Genomic DNA, 21,427 nt, shown 5'->3' with positions numbered 1-21,427 from the left:
TCAACGATCCGTCATCGTAATCATCGTCATCATTGAAACTTCAACAGTAGTTTTTCTGTTCAAAACTGAAATATATTCGACGAAAATGTGTTCACTGTGTTTTGGTTGGAGAAGAGAATACAGCGAACACGTTTTCATGTAAATTTTCGTGATCTTGAACGAAAAAACTGATTTTGAAAATTCTCTATTTGATAACGGATCCTGTCCCCCTTAAGGTCAGGAAGGCGCCAAACCGGACTGACAAGCAAAACACGGTGGCCAAATTGCGTGCGCGGAAGCTGTATCGCTTGCCGCCCTTTCTCCGCTCACACCAGGGTCAAGCCAGTAATGGATTGGTACGAAGCGAAGGTCGTTGATGTGCTCCCGAAGGAAGCAAAACCGCCAAATACACCTGAACTTTGTCCGATCGAAAAGTTTTGGGCGATAATGAAGAAAAGTGGAAAAACATTTAAAACAGATGGAGCTTTGAGGAAAAACTGGATGAAACTGTGTAAGAAAGATAAGTAAAGCCTCGTCCAAGATCTTATGAGCAGTGTTAAAAGAGATGTACGAGCATTCGGCTTGGGGGAAGAAATTCAATAAATAAATAATGCTAAAACATAGCTAATATATAGTTGTTTAATCTCTGAAAATTTGAGAAGTATCCGGTTTAAAATAAATAATTGGTGATCATTTTTGTGTGCTTCTTTTTTCCGAACCCAGTCTTTACCTAAAATTCTCCAAATGATAATCCTGGTAACGTCCTTATATAAAAATCTATTAAAATTATAATTTTATTTTGCCTCATGCAATAACATTAGACCGAATTTTCACGTCCAAAACCAACAAATAGTCCTAATCTAAATCGATTTTTATAATTTTAGAAGTGAGAGTATCTTACTCAAATAAGGTCCAAACCACAATTAAATTTATAATATTTGATATGAATTCAGCTAGAAATCTTGAAAAGAGAATTGTAGGTTACTCGAAGTTTTGCTCCACCTTTCTCTAAATTATTAAATTTGACCCATTTAAGAATTGTGCGATTTCTATTAAAAAACTGATTGCTTGGAATTGGCCTTGTAGTTGCGTTCGTCACTAATGCCATGATAACCCATTTGCGAGAAGGTGACACCGAATCTTTGCACTAAATCATACAGACACACACAACTTTTAGTCTTTGTTCGGTCCAATTTCCAGGTCTCTATTATCTTGGCATCCAGTAAATATGAGGAAAGATGAAACAATAAACCGTGAGCAAACTGGATTTTGACCCCTCCGAGTCAACGTTGATAAGCTCCGCATTGCACGGTAATGATTGACACACTGTATTATCACTAAACGGCAATCAGCAATTTTGGCAGCAAATGTCTGGTGAGTGGTGCGCCTCCGGCTGGGCTTCGACACTTTGATTGTACAAAGTTCACATGTGGGTAAAGTAAAACTGGGAAGGATTTGTGATGCTACACTACTGCTATCAATGGAACTGAATAAGCCAACTAGAGGGTTATAGGGGAACAAAATGAAGCTTATTTTTTCACTGTAAGAAATGACAAGTTGACCATTGAATATTACAGTAAAGCATTGTGAATTGGGGTCATTTTTGGCTAATCGGCACTCTAAAGGAGCTGTAACTTTGTGGAGAAAAGAGATAGAAATCTGACGTTTTCTGACTTTTCCTAACTTCTGAAAACAAACATTTTCTTGCTATAAGAAGGTTTCAACGACCTCTAGGAGTGACGCTACACAGATAAAAATATTTAAATTCCAATGTAGTGTAAACAGCATAATGTAGTAAAAATAAACCAAATTCATGTATTGTTACAGCATCACGGTTAATTTTCATCTAAAGATGCTAGAATGTTACATGATCGTGTAAATTTAAAGTACATTCGATTGAAAAATAAAAGATTTATCGTTGACATTTCAGTTTATTTTGATGCTCCAAATATGTGCATGAAAATAAACTGAAATTTACAATATATTTTTAGCTGTGTACCTCATGCATTAACGGTCAAACATGACCCATGACCGATTTTCGTTGTTTTAGCTTTTATGAAAGTTATGAAACTGGGAAATGGAACCTTGGACATTTTTTGTAAGTATGGCCACTTTTCACACAAGGGCACCTGGAACTTGTTTCAAAAGGAACTGTTACATATCATACCCAAAAGAGAAGTTCATACGCATGTATGGTACGACGGTTCAAATTTCGTGATTTTTCATTCCGATTTACAAAAGCACCAAGGGTATCAGCAATTAGATTTGGCCGGATTGGTTCGCAAAATTCCGGAACCGGTTCCGGTAGGGTGTGATGTGCACCTTCTTCATAAAAGCAACAACACAAAGCGGTGCACTTTGCTTCAAGTCATTCGCATCGATCACCTATCATTCATCACGATAGATTGGTACTGTGGTAAAGTACGTGGCTCTCAATCAGAAGATTCTTGGTTCGAATCTCTTCCATATTTTGTTTTCATTTTATCGGGTTGACTGACAGAAATATAAATAGATCCGAAATGGATGCGCGAATCATGATTTTCGAGCATTCGATGCATGATTTCGAGCACTCAGCTGCAACTTGTGTCGCATTACGACAATCTGACTCATGATATCGTCAGTCCAAATCATGGTGTATTTTCATAAGATGGAAACACACTGGAATCATGATATCCGGGTGCATAATCATGATTTTGGATTTTGATTTCTACCCGTGTGGGCTCCCGTTATGTGGGCTAAGCCCACTTAAAGCGAAGAAAAACGTCACTTTTTGACATAAGTATCGATTTATCAATGTTGGTAGCTCTGAATTTCTATTGTATTCGATATTTTGACAGCAGAAAATTCAGCCCGATTAGTGGAAATGTATTTTACTAGGGTTTCAATGCTAGTAATGGACCCCTTAGTAGCTGAAATTCATTCTAGACGCTTTTCCGCAATGATATCTCAGACGCATATACGTTTTGTGGAGTCTAACAACAAATTCAATGTTTTTACTTCATAGTACGTCTATGAAACATACAAAATCATTCGATTTTTCCAGCGAAATATGCATTTGAAAAACTGTTGTCCGATTGTTTATAAATTTTTACGTTGCGTATTATGGACCCTCCATTTGATTCCCATGTAATCCGGCTCGCTGCCGACGAGCCTATTATGGACCCATCTGGAAATGCGTATTATGGACCCTCTTGTGTGGTTTCATTTACAAAACTGTTCAAATATCTGTATTTATGCGTCTCAAACCAAATATTTTGCCTGAAACTGCTGACTAACAATGTAATCGAAGTTCCCCCGGTGGATTTTCATAGGAATAAACTTGCTTTGAGTGTTAACTTTATGTTTTTCTGTAGGGGGTCCATAATACGCAAAGGGTCCATAACCGGCATCGACTCCCTAGTTGGGCTACCGGTTCAGTGCAAAGAACGAAAGTTGACTGTATAACAAATCGACATCATTCGACAAGTCATTATTTATGTTTTGAGACCAGTCAAAATATAGCTCCAGTAATTCCTTTAGGAAAACCTCCAGAGATTCCATCAATAGTTTATCCAGAAATATCTCCAATGTTTCCACCAGCCATTTCTGACACTCTTTCAGGGACTTCTCCTAGAACTCCTTCGAAGATTCATCCAAGATAATCTCTATCGTAATCTTTAAAGCGATTTCTCCAGGAATTCCACTAGGGATATCTTCAGAGATTCCTCCGAGAATATCTCTTTAAATTCCTCCTACGAGAACTTTTAGATATTTTAGACCGGTTCCAACATGGTTCCAGGAATACCTTCAGAAATTCTATCTGGTCTAAAGATTAATCCAAATATTATTCCAGAAATTTCTGCAGGAAAATCTCTACAATGATTCTTTTAGAAATTTTGCGTGTGATTCCTCCATAAATTCCTCCAGTATAATATCTACTAAGATTCCTCCTGGAATAGAATTTTCTGAAATTTCTGCAGGAAAATCTCTACAATGATTCTTTTAGAAATTTTGCGTGTGATTCCTCCATAAATTCCTCCAGTATAATATCTACTAAGATTCCTCCTGGAATTTCTCCAAGGATATTTTTCGGGAACTTTTCAAGCAATTATTCCAGCAATTTCTTCAGAGATTTCATCAGGAATTCTTCAAACGTTATGTCCTGATATTACTATAGAGCTTTCCCCAGAAATCTTAACAGAGACTCCGCCAAGGATTCCTCCCGGAAAATCTTTATAAAAATACTTGGCTTTATCCTGGAATTGCTCCAGGGATCTTGAATAATTACTTCTGTTATTTCTCCAGTGATTTTTGCAGAAATTCCTCGAAGCATACTTGCAGAAATTTCCCCAGGTAGACCTATCGACTTATTATTTCGAAGATTTCTCCAGGGATTCTTTAAAAATTACTTCAATATTTTCTATCAAAAATTTTCCCAGAGATATCTCCAAGAAAACCGCTACATAAATCACTCCAAAGATTTTACCAAGTAATCCTTTAGGAATTTTCCGAGTTTCGTTATTGGTTTCTGAAAATTTCTGTACAAATTCCTCTAAAGATTCCCTTATGAATTCCTCCAAATATTTAATCACAAGTGTCTCCAGGGATTCCTCCAAGAAATTTACAGGAATTTGTCAAGGAACTCCTTTGCTGAAGAAGTTTTTGAAATCCTCTGGATTTATTCCTGAAGGAATCGCTGTAGAAGTTGTTTGAGCCATCCCTGGAGGAAACTCTAGAACAAATTTAAAGTAATCTCTAGAGATCCCCGGATGATCCCCTATAAAACAAAAAATATCGAGAATTGTAGTATTACATTAAGGAATCCATGGAGTAACCTATAGAAAAAATCTTGAAGAATCCATCGAGGAATCCTTGCCTAATCCCTCAAAGGTTATTTGGAAAATCATTAGAATAATGATCGCCTCTGGTGATGACAGATTTTTTTTTATCTTCATTAGGAAACTCCTAGAAAGCGGCTTATCGTTTGTTGAAAAATCGTGTTCATTCAAAGTGTCAGGGTGCTTCGAATCCCAGACACCGGCCTTAAATCACCCGAAAATTATTTTTACACAACTTTTATGCAAGGAGAATTTAAAAGACGTCATAGTTATGGATTCTAGACAAAAAAATCGGAATTTGGTCCAAAAATACTATGAAAAAGGCCAGTGTACGGCTTTCGAAGCGTCCGGCAGTTCGATGCTGAACAGTATTTGACAAATGTTTTCGGTGGCACATTCTCTTGTAAAACGATATAATGCCAAGGTTGTAATAATTTAAAAATCTTGCAGAAGCTTCTGGCTATCTTCCAATCTGCTTGTAATCTCCTTTTTATGAGCTTTTTGCATAACTAGACTTGAACGAAAATTATCTCTTTCATAAAGAAATAGTTTGGTTTTTGACCAATCGAGGTCTGCGTTCAGAATATTTATAGAGGTCTATGGGCGACCTCTGGCGATTTTTCTTTGCAAAAGTAAGTTTTCCCATACAAACTTTGAACGGCTGGTGTTAAAATATAGTTTCACCAATTCAGCTGAAATTTTGCACAGTTGTTATGGGACCCAAATGCAATCCAAAAAGTGAACTGGAGCGAGAATCTAAATTTTTCATATAACCGTGTCCCAGGCTAATGAGCACTTCCACAGTTATTAAATGAGAGCTCAACTGCCCATAAAAGCATAACTGTCCCATATTGATTTTTGAACCAACACCTTTTTTCATCGCAACATTCATGTTGTAATATATACTTTAATATACATATAAAACTTAGCACATTTTGTTTGAAAATGTTGTGGAAAAATATGAAGTTGATGTAGTCCCATATTGAAAAATAAAGGCATAACAGTCTCTATATGAACTTTCATGCCCAATAGCAACTGCGAGTTTTGATTTATGTTCAAGTTTATATTTTTTGCTGATCAATAGAAGCAAAATGAGTAATCTGTGCGTTGGTGCTGAATGAATAAGTCATCCCGAAATTTTTTGGAGAATTATAAAGATTTGTATGAGATGGAAAACTTAAAACTTTGAGCGTTATTTTCTCAATGCCTACTAATTCAATATGGGACAGTTATGCCTTCATGGGCAGTCAAGGTGAGGATGAATCGAAATCAAACATCAATTTTTCAATAGCACAAATTTGGAGAACCGAACACCCGTTTGAGCCACCAGCTAGTGACCAATCGATCAAGTTTTTAGCTTAACCAGATGTTTGATTTTCCAGATTTGTGCTCTTGAAAATTTGAAGTTTGGCTTTGACCTTAAGCTTTGGCAATTGGAAATTTTTGCATTCGCGCATCGTGTGGCAAGCACGCAGAAACTCTATGTCCTGGAAACTTTCTTGATGCATAGTTGCGTGTTTACCGCTATGGCTAATTGGGCTCTACAGTGGGCATGAATTTGACTTTACGCATTAATTACAATGAACTGTCTGTTCAGATGTGTCTAGAAACTATGGTTTTGCTTCGATCAGTTGTTCAAATTCATCATCAGTTGTTTTAATTTCTAACAAGTCTGATGTTAGAAAGCATTCATGGGAGAACATTTTGAAACATTTTCGATAAAAAAAAAAACAATTTTTGGTACATATAAAATACATTGAGTTTCACACTTACCACGGCCGTTCGGTTGGCCCACTGGGAGAAATTGTCCCACACATACTGCTCCAGCGTAGTATGGGGCACCTGGAGCGTTTTGCCGTACAGCGAGTTCTGCTCGAAGCCATTCTCGGGCGGGAAGACGTAGTCCTCTAAATACTTAAACTGACTCTTTGTACTAAGCGCTTGAACACATTGCTTTCTCCAGGATTTTTTCACCGCGTTGGTGGCATTGCTCAGTAGGGAGAGGCGCGACGATACTCCTCGAATCATGCTTATTTTACTAGGTGTTTTGTGTTTTGTAAATATGACTCTACTGATTCAGGTTGTAAAATTCCGATAGGGATTCCTTTTGGCTACGCTATTAAGTCTGTGGAGAACAGAGAAGAAGAATGATTATTAGTTTTTTTTTATAGCTGGCATGGAGATATGCATCGAACAAGAATAAAAGTGGGTCACATTGTAGGAGATTCTGCGAAAAACATGTCGAAATCTAATGTGTTTTCGGGTCTAAATATAGCACTGCCGCAATTCAGTCTGTAAACATCCTTAATATTTGAAGAGAGACTGCGGATTGGCATTGGGCTATCCGCTTCGCCAACAGAGTGATAGCCCTAATAAAATATTAGATTTTTTTACATTACAATTTTCCATTCTTTATTTAGATCAGAACAATATAATGTTTGGTATTTTTATTGGATGGTATGAAAAGCATTTTTCGCACAAAACAATAAAAATTATTGTTTTTTTTTTTTTCGTTGAGTTCCGTGCCTATTTGTCTTTTCAAAGCGCTGGGCAGCAAGTTAATTTGCTTAAAAATGACATGCGGAAATTGACTCGCAATAAGTCACATTTTTTTTCATTGGTGACTTTAATGTAAAAGATCGCTCATGGAATAATTCGCAAAGTAATTCCAACAGCAGAATTTTATTTGATGAGTGCTCTTTATGATATTTCTCAACTCAATACCCTGACAGCACTACTTGTTTTTTGCTTTTCTAGAAACCCTTCTACGATCGATTTGGTCTTAACTGACTCTAGTCATCTTTGTAACCAACTAGTCATTCATGTTGATTTTGATTCTGATCATGTCCTGTTTCATTCCAAATATCCCATGAAGCTATTCTCAATCCTATCAGCTCCACTTTCCATTATTTTCGAGCCGACTGGAATACATACGAAGTATGTATTATTATCGTTGAAAAATATAAAAATTGCAGTATTAACATTTTCAACCAAAATTTTGAAGAAGTATCAAAAAAACTGATCAATATTACCCCGGATTATGATACAAATATTTTGTTTGGCGAATGATATAGGTGTTATATACACGAAATCTTGTTTTACATAATGGATATTAGAATAAATACGGAAAGCTGTTTTAGGGCAGTAAAAAGTTCTGAAAAACAATTGAAATACAATAGAGCTTATTTATACAATTATTGTAACGATGATTTTTTTTAAAGCAATAAATGTTGTGACCTAGTCAACCATTCAACAATAAAAAAAGACACTGACACGTTAATGCTTCCAGTGGGCATTTATGCCCTTTGAAGGAAGCACCACACTAGACAACGGACTAGCATGCAACGCCCAGTGGCACAGTCGGAAAACAGTCCTCACGAAAAGTTTACCGGCCTGTGGCGGGAATCGAACCCACACTCCCTAGCACGATGCGGCTAAATGACTGGTGACACTAACCGCACGGCTACGAAGCCCACAATAAATAAATAATAGACTCTAATTTACACCATATGTTGTATGGTGTTTTAATTAGAGCCACTATTGAATTAATAGAACATTTTTATTCGGGTGGACAAGGCCATTTTCCAAATCTCCTTTCCTTTTTGGTGGTTCGGATAAAAGCGATAAATTTTTAAATTATTTTCAACATATCTTTGACACTGGTGCTCGCTGGGGCAGGAAGCAGCAGCATTTGCTTCCGTCTTCCGTTACTGTGGGCTTCTCATCCGAATCGTGTAATGTAGGTACATTGCTCTGCAATCTGGCATATGGGCAGGGGATTGAATTTTTCAATGCCATATCAGAGCAACAGTTTTTTAACCCGAACAGAGCTATACCGCTTGCAGCAACAGAAGCTATACGAGAACGGGTTTGAGGGCGAAGATTGGCTCTTGCTGTATAAGACTGTAGTAAAGTGAGGGTAAAATTGCCGTCCATTGAACGTCCGTAGTGGAGGCTCTGCTTGGAGTCAGATTGGCGCAATGCATGAAGTTTATATCGGCAAGGTGGTTTGTAACATAAGCACTGTTTATCGCTGCTGGAAAGCTTTCGTTTGAGATATATGTTGATGTTTTCCACAGATTTTCTCAATCTAATCTTAAGTTGAGGGCCCAGATAGCCGTAGCGGTAAACGCGCAGCTTTTCATCAAGACCGTAAAGGAAATTTTCTCGACTTCCCAGGGCATAGAGTATCACACACATGCAAAAATGGCCAGTCGGCTAAGAAAGCTCTCAGTTGATAACTGTGGAAGTGCTCATAAGAACACTAATCTGAGAAGCAGGATCTGTTCCAGTTGAGACGTAACGCCAATAATTTTCATAAAAATGTCTTTAAGCTATTATCATTGTAGTACCAAAATCGTAGATATGCTCATTAAACACTATCTCGCATCTCCAAAAGCCCGCAAAGACATCATCTTCCGCTTCTCAAACACAATAATTAACTTCAAACAAGCTAGGTTGTTGTGGTAAAAAACTGAACCGTCATCACGTTCTCCGGTGGAAGCGTTTTGAAATTAAAAACAAACCGTGGGACGCAAACCGTGTTCAAGAATGTTCCGCCAGCACTTAAAAGCATCGTCATCTCGCTGACTGTATCAGCTATACTTACGTCTTCAATGCACACAACATTTAGTCCCATTTCTTCCGGCTGCCACCGCGCGCCGGCTCAAATGCTCAATACTGCGTCGAATTGTAAGCAATTCCGTTTCAGAAAATTGTCAGTTGTGTGCATTGTGTAGGTGAAATTGGATTTTTTTGTAAACATAGGTATTGAATAAACTACTAGTTACTACTTCGAATGAAATGGCTTTAAATTAATTGGGCAACGTTTGAAAAACATTGTTCAAAATAACTGAAGGTTTCCTAGAAAATCCCATATTAATGTTCACTTTACGACTTGTTGATAATTATGTTACTTATTTCCATTTGCAAAATAATTCTATTGACACAATGTCACCCTTGCTAATACCACAGCGGAACAAGAATAACCTTCTCGAGTGATCAAATGATTAAATTATGTGCCCCTAGTAAATTTGGAGTTGCTGCATCCACTCTCAGAAATTTTCCATCACGTCACAATTTTGTCAAACAGTTCGCTAGGTTATATTTAATTCCGCTTTTAATGATGTTGAAGTGAAATTTCAACTATGATTTATTACTTTTTTTGGAAATTGAAAATTTGGGATTGAAAATAAGACTTAAATATTTGTATAGGACATAGTTTGATTATAATTTCACGATTTTATAATATTTTAATTGTAATTTATAATAAGCTTGATGCTTTTATAAAAAAAAATCATCGTTTATTCTATATGGCCAATTACATAGTTTTCCAAATTATGGAACAGTACCTTTTCAATAACGAATGTATTGAAAACTTTGATGATTCGTATCATCTTCTTCTTCTTAGCATTAACGTCTTCACTGGGACAGAGAATGCTTCTCAGCTTAGTGTGCAATGAGCACTTCCACAGTTATTAACTGAGAGATTTCTTTGCCAAAGTCGCCATTTCCGCATTCGTATATCGTGTGGCAAGTACGATGATAGGGGAAGACGGGGTAAGACCGCCCGCCTAAGCAATTTAATTCATATGTCAAAATCAGGTATCAATAAATCCTTTTTCGACGAAGCATGTCGGTTTTTGAAGCCTTAGGCATGATCAAAAAATATCACAGGTGTTGTATTTCTAAAAAATATTTATTTCTTGAAGCTTTTAAAAAGTGATGTCTTATCACGCCCACCCACGGGGTAAGAGCGACCACAACGATTTTCGTACACAATTTTGCGAAAAAATATATCAGTTCCCTGTGATTCATAAAAGTATAATGTTTTATGAATTCTACATTGATTAACGTAAATATTGAATTATTTTTAGGGTGAATTATTTCAAAAAAACTTAAATGTATACTTATTATTACCTTGAAACACCCATATTTTGGGAAAACTATGCGGATTTGGCTTTGATTTTTCACAAAATTGATTTCATTTCACCTGAACAGTAAAGTACAACGTAGTGAAAACTTTGAAAATGGTTTACACAGTTATTTGTTATAAATTAGGGGTGGCGGTCTTACACCGTCAACAGTGGTCGGTTTTACCCCGCTTGCGCAATTTTCACAACTATGGCCTTATTTCAGAGTTTAATATTTACAATGCATATTCCACTTCACCGAAGCATATTTCACATTTCTGTTAAAGCATGGACGGGTAATTTGTTATGTTTTTCCAAAAAAATCCCTTCCGAAATCCTTAAGTAAGCATCTGTTAAATTTAGATCAAATTCAATATTGACGAGCAGAAACTTTGTTTTTGACATTTGTTATGAAAAACTTGATTTAAATATCACACTTAATACTCCGGAATGTCAAAAATCTTGTGTTTATGGTAAGTGCTTGATGAACATTTAAGAAAATTGCCATTTTAATGCCAAACTGAAGGTGGTCCGTCTTACCCCGGCGGGCGCTCTTACCTCGTCTTCCCCTACTCCATGCCCATGGAAGTCAAGGAATTTCCATTACGAAAAGATCATGGACCGACCTAGAATCGAACCAAGACACCTTCAGCATAGCTTTGCTTTGTAGCCGCGGACTGTAACCACTCGGTTAAGGAAGGCCCCACCTCAAGTGATCCAGTAAGGATTATTGAAAAAATGTCAATACTGTTGCTCTTCGGCTGCCGGGTAAGGAAGTGTTCTCGAGAAAATGTCCCTGTCGAGTGTTTTGCCTTCTTGATTGGAAAATGAGCTTCTTCAGTCTTCCACTTGGGTCTGCTTGGTAAACCCAGGACAGCCATCAAGGAAGAGAAGAAACGAGTGTAAGAATGGATTGAATGGCGGTGATGACACGGTTAGTTTCATCAAGATAAATAGCTCGAGTACTGTGCAGTGGCACTATGGTTTATCACAGACAATAGGTTGAAAATTGTGAAATTTCGAAACAAGACCTGCTATATTCATGCTAACTTAGTGTTTTGACTTTATGACATGATAACTTTTACTGACAAATTAGATCAAATGTCGTTTCACACCATGCGAAATGTACCGATTCGTTGACTCCTCAACTAACCATATAGCACTTGCATTCGCTACTTGCTTATATAGTGCTATTTTACAACATGCCATATATTAGCCCTATAAGTCTAAAGAGATGAATTAATGGGCTAGTGGTTACTTATATCATGGCTGTCATTTTTTTTAACTGCAAATCAAACATCAGATCTAGAATAATCGAGCAAGGGTGCACACAAAATTCTACTAATTAAAAAAAAATGTAAGACCAAACCTTTTTCCAAACAAAAAACCAACATTACCCCTCCAAAAATTTATATCAATGAATCCGAAATTATTTTTGTACAAAAAATCAACAATTTAGGTGTTATATTCACAAATAATTTAGAGTAGGAGGACCATATTATATATCAGTGTTCAAAAATTTATGGTTCATGAAAACGACTAAATCTTACGACTAGAAATAGCAATATTGATACAAAATTAAAACTTTTTAAAACATTGCTGCTTCCACATTTCATATATGGAGATTTCGTTTACACAAATGCTTTAACTGGATCACTTCACAAATTAAGACTAGCGTTAAACGCGTGTGTTAGATATGTATACAACCTTTCCAGATACTCACATGTATCACACCTACAAAAGAACCTTATAGGCTGTCCTTTCAATAATTTCTACAAATATAGAACATGCATCAATATTTTCAAAATAATAAAAACATCAAATCCAGTTTTCCTCAATGAAAAAATTATACCATTGAGAGGCACACGAACAGGTAATTACAGAGTTCCACAACATAGTTCAATGTATTATAGTCAATCCTTCTTTGTCAGAGGCATTGTTAATTGGAATAGTTTGCCGACTTCCATTAAGCTGATTAATTCTAAAGCATGCTTCAAAAGGGATCTCTTACTGTACTTACAATAGACGGTTGTGTTAGTTAAAGAGAACAATTTTTCAAAATTCAATTATGTACGTTAGAGTCATTTTTTCCATCAATGGCAATCTTAAATGTAACAATAAAAAAGATGTATGTCTTACCTTACAAGGTGGTCAATAAATGAATAAATAAAAAAAATCTTTCATTTTCTTCTTCTTCTTTGTGACATTACATTCACTTCAAGGATATGGTCTGCTTCTCAGGCCTAGAGTTCTATAAGGTAGTAACATAGAACTTTCTTTGTCAACTGACATTTTTTGTATTCAAATGTCAATGCAATGCAAGTGAATAAATCTAATTCACTGGAAAGCTGAAATAATGCCCAACCGGAAAATTTCGACCGGAGAAATTCGATTCCATCATCCTAAGCATGACCTTGTTGAATAATTGCGCGTAAAATGTTATATGGTTGTTTGAGTTCTTTAGTCGATTCAGATTAGAAAACAGTTAAAAAGAAGTACGGTTGTTTATTCTTGAAATGCCGTAATTTCGGGTAAAATTGATCATTTTTCACGGTTTTTCTTGTCCGTTTTTCATAAAGTTCACTATACCAAACAACTGAATGCAGCAAAACCTCCTTAATTTATTTTTCGTTGGGTTGTTTTTCTGGAAAAATTGTTTGAAACTGAGCAGTATGGATTGATTATGAATGGTACATATTGTTGCAAAGTATGAGCTCTTTAGCTTTAATGAAATCTCCAAAAAACTGAAGCTTGTCTCGAGTTTCACAAAATTATACGAAAAATTTCACAAGATTAACTCAAGGACTTCATCAGAAACTTAAGAGGACCTCGCAAAACATGGTATCTATTGATATTTTAGAGCACTCTCGGGATGAATTCGTTAAAAAGACCTCTCTGAAAACCATGTAACACATCGGTCAAGTAACTTCGCAAAAATCTTCCAATGAGCACTATAACAAATCTCAGTCGAAGTGGTTTGAATGGAGACAGTGCAGTTTTTTTTTCTACTCTGCGGATAACTGCCAGGGAACAGAAGAATTTTTCGAAGATCGAACCGGTAAACATGCAAAATCATAACTGCCAAGAAACGAGAAGCGAATATTTCAAAAATTACTTATGGATACCTCTAGAAACAATCCAAGTTTCACCTTCATGCCCACACTGCAGAAGCAGTAATATTAGCTTTCATAAGACAATCCATTGAAATACAATATTCGTAACAATTTTATACGAAAAATTAATGATTTACGAGAACCGATGCTAATAACATACTATTCATGATATAGATTCATAAGCGTGCATATAACAATGGTCAGTAACACTTATGAAAATGAGTCTTCTCCGTATCAAAAAATACGTGAGAATTACATACAAATTTTTAATGCATGACATAAGAAGTAGCTAATAAGTTAAGAAAAACTTGTGAACTTCAATCGATCAGTGCGGTCGTGATATGAATGGATATAATTTAAGGTATTCTTATAAAGAACCATATATATCAATTACACAGCGTAACAAAGATGACATTTTTGCGTGTCTCAAGAATCAAATTATGTGTCTCTAGCAGATTTCGGGTTGCTGAAGCTCAGAAATGTTCAAGTACGTCACAATTTTTAGCTACAGGTCGTCAAACTAGTATGTAACATTGTTTTCATTGACGTTTACATGAAATTTTAAGTATGATTTAAATTGTGATCTAATCCACCAAACATGCAGTATGTGACTTTACCTTCCATTTCAGATGTACCGTAATCCGGGGTATCATTGATCAGCGGGGTAACATTGATCGGAATGGCTCATCTCGTAATAAGTTGGCATCATCATTTATTGATGAAACATTTCCAAAGCATGAATGTTGCTTCTCTTTCTTATATTCATAAGCTATTGAAAAATTAGATTTTTGCAAAAATTGCGGTAACTTTATGCGTAAATTTGTCAAGTTTGCGAAACAATGATTTCAATTGTTAAGGATGACACTACCGAAGATTTATGTCTCACATTATTTTCTGCAAGCGATATGAGCAAGGAAAATGCGGTTCTCACTAAAAATGGCATCGCCAAAAACGATTCCGCTGTCCAAACTTTTATAAGTATGTTCAATTAGGCAACATTAACGAATTACTTTTAAGAATGTAGAATTCCCTTAGGAAATTGCCTACCTTTAGGCGTATTCCGCTGTTTGAGGTTTTTTTTAATTTTAAAATAACTCAAAAAGTAAATGTGATGTAAGCGTTTGGACTTCATATTCGGCTTCAGGGGCCATGATTTAAGTAAGTAAAGACATTTTCAGTATTACAATACGTTGTTTACATGGATGATCAATGTTACCCCATATCAGCTGAATGAAAAAATCACATAAAACATTTTTTTTAAACATGCTTAAATCTTTCAAAAAACAAAATACAATATAGTCACGAGCTATGGGTGGCAGTACTTGTTTTAAAAATACATAACTCACAATATTTGCATTTTTGAATGAAATATTTAAGAAATATCCTTAAAACTGATCAATGTTACCCCGGATTACGGTAATTTGATTGAAATTGCACGATTCAATTGAAATTAAATCGATTTTTCCAATTCTTCGTTTCTCTTATATGGCAAAATACAAAACTTTTCGAAACCAGCAAAAAAAAACTTTTGAGCATCGAAAGTATTATGAACTTTGTTGCTTATAATTGCTATACACATGAAGATTAAATTCTGTGGCAAATTAGGCGAATAAATTGACACACAAGCTGGCAACCCTTAATTTAATAAATTGCGGCATTTTGGTGCTTGAGACAAAACGTGTTTCGCAGTGTAATCATTAATCATAATCATGAATATCGCAAATTTCATTCTCTAATTATAATCTTAATCACAAGTCATTAATTAAATCAATCATTGAACAACAAATCAACAAATTTTGCCACACTCCCCATTTATGCACCGTTGAAAGACCACATAGTAAACTTTTAATGAACTTTTTCTACAAGGTTTATTATGGACTTTGGGACACTTGATAGCTATATTGGATACTCCAATTAGGCCGAATTCCGTCAGGCCGAATGTCGTTTGGCCGAAGGCCAATAGACCGAATGCCGTTACGCCGAAATAACATTTGATCATTTACTACTTTTTCAAATAAAGCAATCGAACCCTTTTCCTCCCAGCAACAAGATCATATGGGATTTTTTGTTTGTTGTTTTCATACGGAAACGGGTTCTGTATGAAAACAATCCATATGCGTACGTGTACAGGAAAGAGAAAGTTGATTAAACGTAAGATTACCTTATGGCTATCAATGTTTTTTCTTTCTTTTAATCAAAGGCCTTCCTAGCTATATTTCACGGATATTGTTGGCTAATGCAAATTATCCTAACCTATCGCGGTTACTAACCCATTTAACCTTCCTTTGAACTATCGGTCATTTTCGGCTTAATGACCCTTTCGGCCTAACGACCCTTTCGGCCTAACGGCATTCGGCCTAATGGCATTCGGCCTAATGAAAAAAAAAACACAAAAAATTTGTCAAACGCAAGCTTTCAATCCATATTACAGTCGACTCTCCACAACTCGATGTTCTATAACTCGATATATTCTATAACTCGATGGAATTTGCGGTCCCTTCAAAATCTCATAAATCATGCTCTCCATAAGTCGATATTTCTATAACTCGATGTCTCCAATGGTCGATGCCACGTGAGAGGTAATTTTCCCTCCATAACTCGATATCCATCTAAAAACCATTTTTTTATACTGGGAGACATGGACCGTTCCTAGTTTGGCAGTGAATAAAGGACTTGCAATTTGTAATAAAAGTTTAAAAACATAAAAATATAAAAATGATTTTTTAGTAAAAATAAGGGATTTTTCCAACATTTTGAAAAATGTGTCCAAAGATATTTTTTCAAAATGCTTTCAACGAAATGTTGCAGAAATGATCATGAAAGTATTGGAAATATAGAAATTTAAACCTTTGATTTTAAAATATTTGGTATCGGTATGTTCTATAACTCGATAATTCTATAACTCGATGGTCCCTTGAATATCGAGTTATGGAGAGTCGACTGTATGTATAAAAAAATATTAGAAATGAGCTGATACCATTTTTCGCATTGAAACACTCGTTGGTCTGTATACGCCATCAGAACTAGTTAAGACCAGAGATTTAGCTTTGGTTCCTTAATTTGCCAATCACATTGATTTTTTATAGGAGTAGCCAAATTAGAAGTACCATGGCTAGATTAACGCCCTGTCCCAATTTTAGTACCAAACGCTTAAATTTAGGCCAGAAACACATGTTTACTCAATTTCTGAATGCTTTTCGTAGGTTCACGACCAATTTTTTTTTCTGATCTATCAAGTCGAGTCTAGTACACGGCACTGAAGACGGTCTTACAGTTGAGGTCGAAATACGCGTATCTGTCAAAGGATACAAACTCTAGTGGTATTAAATGGTATATTACTAAATCCGGTTTTTCATTTACTTACTGATTTATCAGATTTTGTCGCACTCCTTAGTTAAAACTCCATTTTTTGGTGTATTTTGTATTCCGTTTCACTTCCGAAATGTCAGATAGGAACAAACAACATTAGCGTTAAAAAATTGAGACCTTGTGGCGTTTTTGTCGACTAAGTGAACGTCAAACATGATCAAAAATGTCAAGGTTAAAATTTGGACCCATTTTTTAAACTTTAGGTTTGAATATGATATAGCCGTTATAGGAGAACACCGTCTATCGTGTTATTTAATAAAAATGAGATTTTATCACACATTTTAGGACCCTATTAATTATTGTCCTATTTTGAATCAATTCGGACGAGTCAATAAATGTACCTTTATAGTGTGGGTGTGATATACTGAAGACAAAAGGTTTAATGCTGGTTGGCTATGCAAAACAGTGTTAAACCCACTATGACTGCGACTGGCGTATGGCCAAAACCGGAGCTTCCCTATGAGTATACTATAGTTCTCGCTGAGACCGGCTCGCTACTTACACTTGGTCTTTCAAAATGTTGATATTTATGCTCATTCAAAAGTTGAAGAAACTGCATTGAGTTTGTCAATTGAATGAACGTTAGTTTAAAACAGTTTTTGAAAACCACTCGATTTTTGGCAATTCATGACTCACTCAAACTGCCATAACTCAGAAATTTCTTCAACAACCAAGGGGTTGGTATATAACATATTTTTGGAAAGAGAAAACAGAGGAGCTTCATTTGCAAAAATAAAAATATTTTGCGACCATATTGAATTTTGCCGTTATATTGGATTTAATCGGAAAAACACTACATTTTCAGGATGTTCGCAACCACCGATTTTATTTTTTTTTGCGTCATTTGCAAGGCTGAGCTAAATTCACACAAAATATGAGAAAATAAGAGGTGTATATTTTTTAATCAAGAGTTATGTACGATTTGGTAAATCATTTTTTATCACATTGATGCAATTCGCGATCATAAAATGGTGCTATAGCGATTTACTCTTACTGTGATGTATTTAAATCATAAAAAATATCTCTACAATGCTTGACATGAGACATTGGGCAGCGTTCATTTATTACGTAATGCTAAAATTGAAAGATGTTGATCCCCTTCCCTCTTCAGTAACGCTTTTTATATAGAAAATTTTATTCTTTTTTGTATGAGGCGTAATGCCTTAACCTATCCCCTGCCTCCATCCAGCGTTACGTAATTTGTGAATGGCATGTTTTGGCAATAGGAGGGAGAGGTACAAAAGGAGAAAGGGTGTCAATATAGGAGTCCCTTCGTTTGAAAAAACTCAGATTTCAATGATGCAAACACTGATGATTCAATAAAAATCAAGAAAGGACGGAAATTTATTTAAAACACTGTGTAAGGTGAAACATCTCGGAATCCAAAGATGGCCATCACAATGGCAAACGTTCCTGATCTTCTTAGTTTAAGCTTTCTGCTAGTGCATAAAGCCAATATAAAAAGAGTACTGTTATTAGATGCTTCCTTCGTAACAAGTACTGCAGTCGTCAAATTTAGAGAAATTTATGCGTTTGGTAGTTGAATTTATGAGAGTTTACATTCTCATCTAGTAACTTCTTGAATGTAGCTAATCATTTTTGGTTGATATATTAAACAAATGTTTTCAGTTATTATATTTCCTTAAAAATGTTCCAATGTTGTGCCAGTTTTAAAACTACACAAAGATCCAAACGAATCTTTTAGCTATCGTCCAATCAGCTTGTTATCCTTTACCAGTTAACTTTTTGGAAAAGGTATTTTGAACAGAATGGTGGTTCACATCAAGTTCGGACTCCGACATTGACATTTAACCACTCGTCGATTTTAAAGTGTAACAAATTTGATGCGTTTCAACAAATCTAGAGCCTATTTTTCTGGTTTTGTTCTTCTAGACACAGAAAAAGCATTCGACAGTGTTTGGCATGAAGGTATTATTATAAAATTTAAAAAATATTTGTTTAAGGATGACATAGACCTCTCTGGCAAAGAACTATTGTTTCCCATATGGTCCGATTCCCTCATTCCCAATCGGTCAGATGAAGTTAAGTTTTAGCACTTATCCGGAGTTATGAACTCGCCAAGGGCGTAAAGCACGTTAATAAAGTTAATGTATACGTTTAGGACTCATATAAAATACAGTATAAAATGTCTACTTTTTTCTACTTTCTATCTTTATTAATGAGATTTTTGGCCCTGTTCATCTTGAGGCCAACGGCTTTATTTTCCTTCCGAAGAAAGCCGTCACTATAATCTCTACGTCAAACGTGAATATCTCAAGGAATCACTAAACCAGGCCCTTCCCCAATTATCTAATTATTTATCAACATACAATTTTAACTCTGTATTGAGAACAAGCTTTTGATCTTCAAACAAAATTTCAGGTTGGCCATGTTGTATGCTGAATCAAAATGGACTAGGGTAAGTGTTCCCTTAGTTGTGGGTGTTCCTATAGTTGCGGTAGTGCCGTTTTTACTAATTTTATTACATTAACCACAGAACCGACACTGCCAATCGACGTATTGGCTTGTTGATACACGGAATAGTTGAAAATATCGTGTAAATTGCTTTAAAACTGATGAAATATCACTAAAATTGTTAAAACCTTTCTTACTTGTAACAATAGTGCGGTAAAGTGTTCCTATAGTGGAGGATCCCATAAGAAAACAACGGATACCGCAACTATAGGAACACAAATTAAAAATATACCGCAACTAAAGGAACAGTGTACCAATAGTGGAGGTATTATTTTTCACTGACATGCCGTGGATTTCTGCGATGAAATCATTTTTCTCCTCAAGTCAATGGTCGTTACTTCCCGTTACAACTTTAACATGTACATTAATTTAGGCGACTAAATGAAGTTCAATCGTGCTTAGTACCTCCACTATTGGTACATCTACCCTAGCTGTATTAATAGCATGAAGAAGACTACAGATGATTAAAATTTCGAAGATGCCTCTAAAGCTGTCTCCCTGACAGAGTACTTAGTACACTAGTTGAATGAAGGACGTTGAATGTTGAAACATTTGAGCAAATGTAGAAGGAAATTATACATAATTTTAATTTTTTATACATAATTTTGTTTCTGATGTATGCAATTTTTCTATCACAAAAAGTGCTTTAAGGAACAAGTTGAAACGGGTGAGGTAACATAAAATGCAAAGTTTTGAATATGATATCATTGATGAATGTCACGTATATTAGAAAAACAATACTATTTAAAACATAATACCATCAGTTAATTAGTGAAATATAATAATAATATAAAATATCAATCAATGTTATATCATTACATATATAAATATAACACAATAAAAAAACAATCTAATTGAGTTTGATTCAATGCTACGCCGCTAAAAAAGTTGCGTGCTTTAAAACCCAGCCTCTGCGGACCGTTTTCTGCCTCGTTCAAACCCACCTAGCCACAACATAGTGATAAGTGTTGATGACATTGCAATCCGAGTACAAAGTCCACTTTTTTTCCTCTCGCTCGAGCGCGAGCACACGAAAGATGTCATCCCGCGAAGAGGCACCGAGAGAAATATTTCACGGCATTGAAATCATTTTCGAGTTATGACGGTCCGGAACATTTTGTCCGTGGCCGTCCGTTATTTTTTCGCCGATTCGTCTCTTCGCGTCATTCGCATCAATTTCATTCATTTCCACCGAAAGTCGCGTAGATCCAAAGTCCATCCTGGCATACAGCTTCACATTGCACAATGGTCGGGGTTTATGAAAAAAGGCGACCAAAACTACCAAAAATTGTTTTGAGATTTTCATATTTTTCGTATTATTTCAAAACATACCTTACACAAATTAAAATTACTTTGACTTTTATATTATCACATTCTTCAAAGTCAAAAAAAAAAAAAATGATATGTAAAATTTATATATTTGGCATGAATATGTGAAATATGTGTTGCATAATGTCACCGCCATTTGAAGTAGTACACGTATCAAAAGTATTCTTAGATCTCACAAAAATCGTTTAATTTTTATTGCAGAAATTTGCTGATTTTCTTATTATATCTGATTGAAATATTAAATATTTTACATTATTTTAACGATTTTTTTTATATATTTTTGGTATATTGATTTATTTTTCATACCTACACATTTCAATTAAACTCGATCAAATATAACCAAAATTTGTGTTTTTAATACAAATGCATTTCTAATAAATGTACACTTCAAAATAATAATATAGTATGTGAAAAGTCCCTTATGGAATAGTAA

General features: G+C 35.4%; 1 protein-coding gene across 3 annotated transcripts in view; it reads right to left on the bottom strand.

Annotated features, from left to right (window-relative positions):
* The window catches only part of LOC5577380 (4-coumarate--CoA ligase-like 7), a 68,622-nt gene that overhangs the window by 7,362 nt on the left and 39,833 nt on the right, over positions 1-21,427 (bottom strand). For all 3 annotated transcript variants that reach the window (XM_021848906.1, XM_021848905.1, XM_001656413.2), the window contains exon 2: positions 6,570-6,921. In XM_021848906.1, the coding sequence (XP_021704598.1) occupies positions 6,570-6,824 (255 nt within the window). In that variant the 5' untranslated portion in view covers positions 6,825-6,921. The remainder of the gene's footprint in view (positions 1-6,569; positions 6,922-21,427) is intronic.

Source organism: Aedes aegypti, chromosome 3 (assembly GCF_002204515.2).
Source record: "Aedes aegypti strain LVP_AGWG chromosome 3, AaegL5.0 Primary Assembly, whole genome shotgun sequence".
In the NCBI taxonomy this organism is placed as follows: Eukaryota; Metazoa; Arthropoda; class Insecta; order Diptera; family Culicidae; genus Aedes; species Aedes aegypti.
This window is presented reverse-complemented; position numbering and strand designations above follow the sequence as displayed.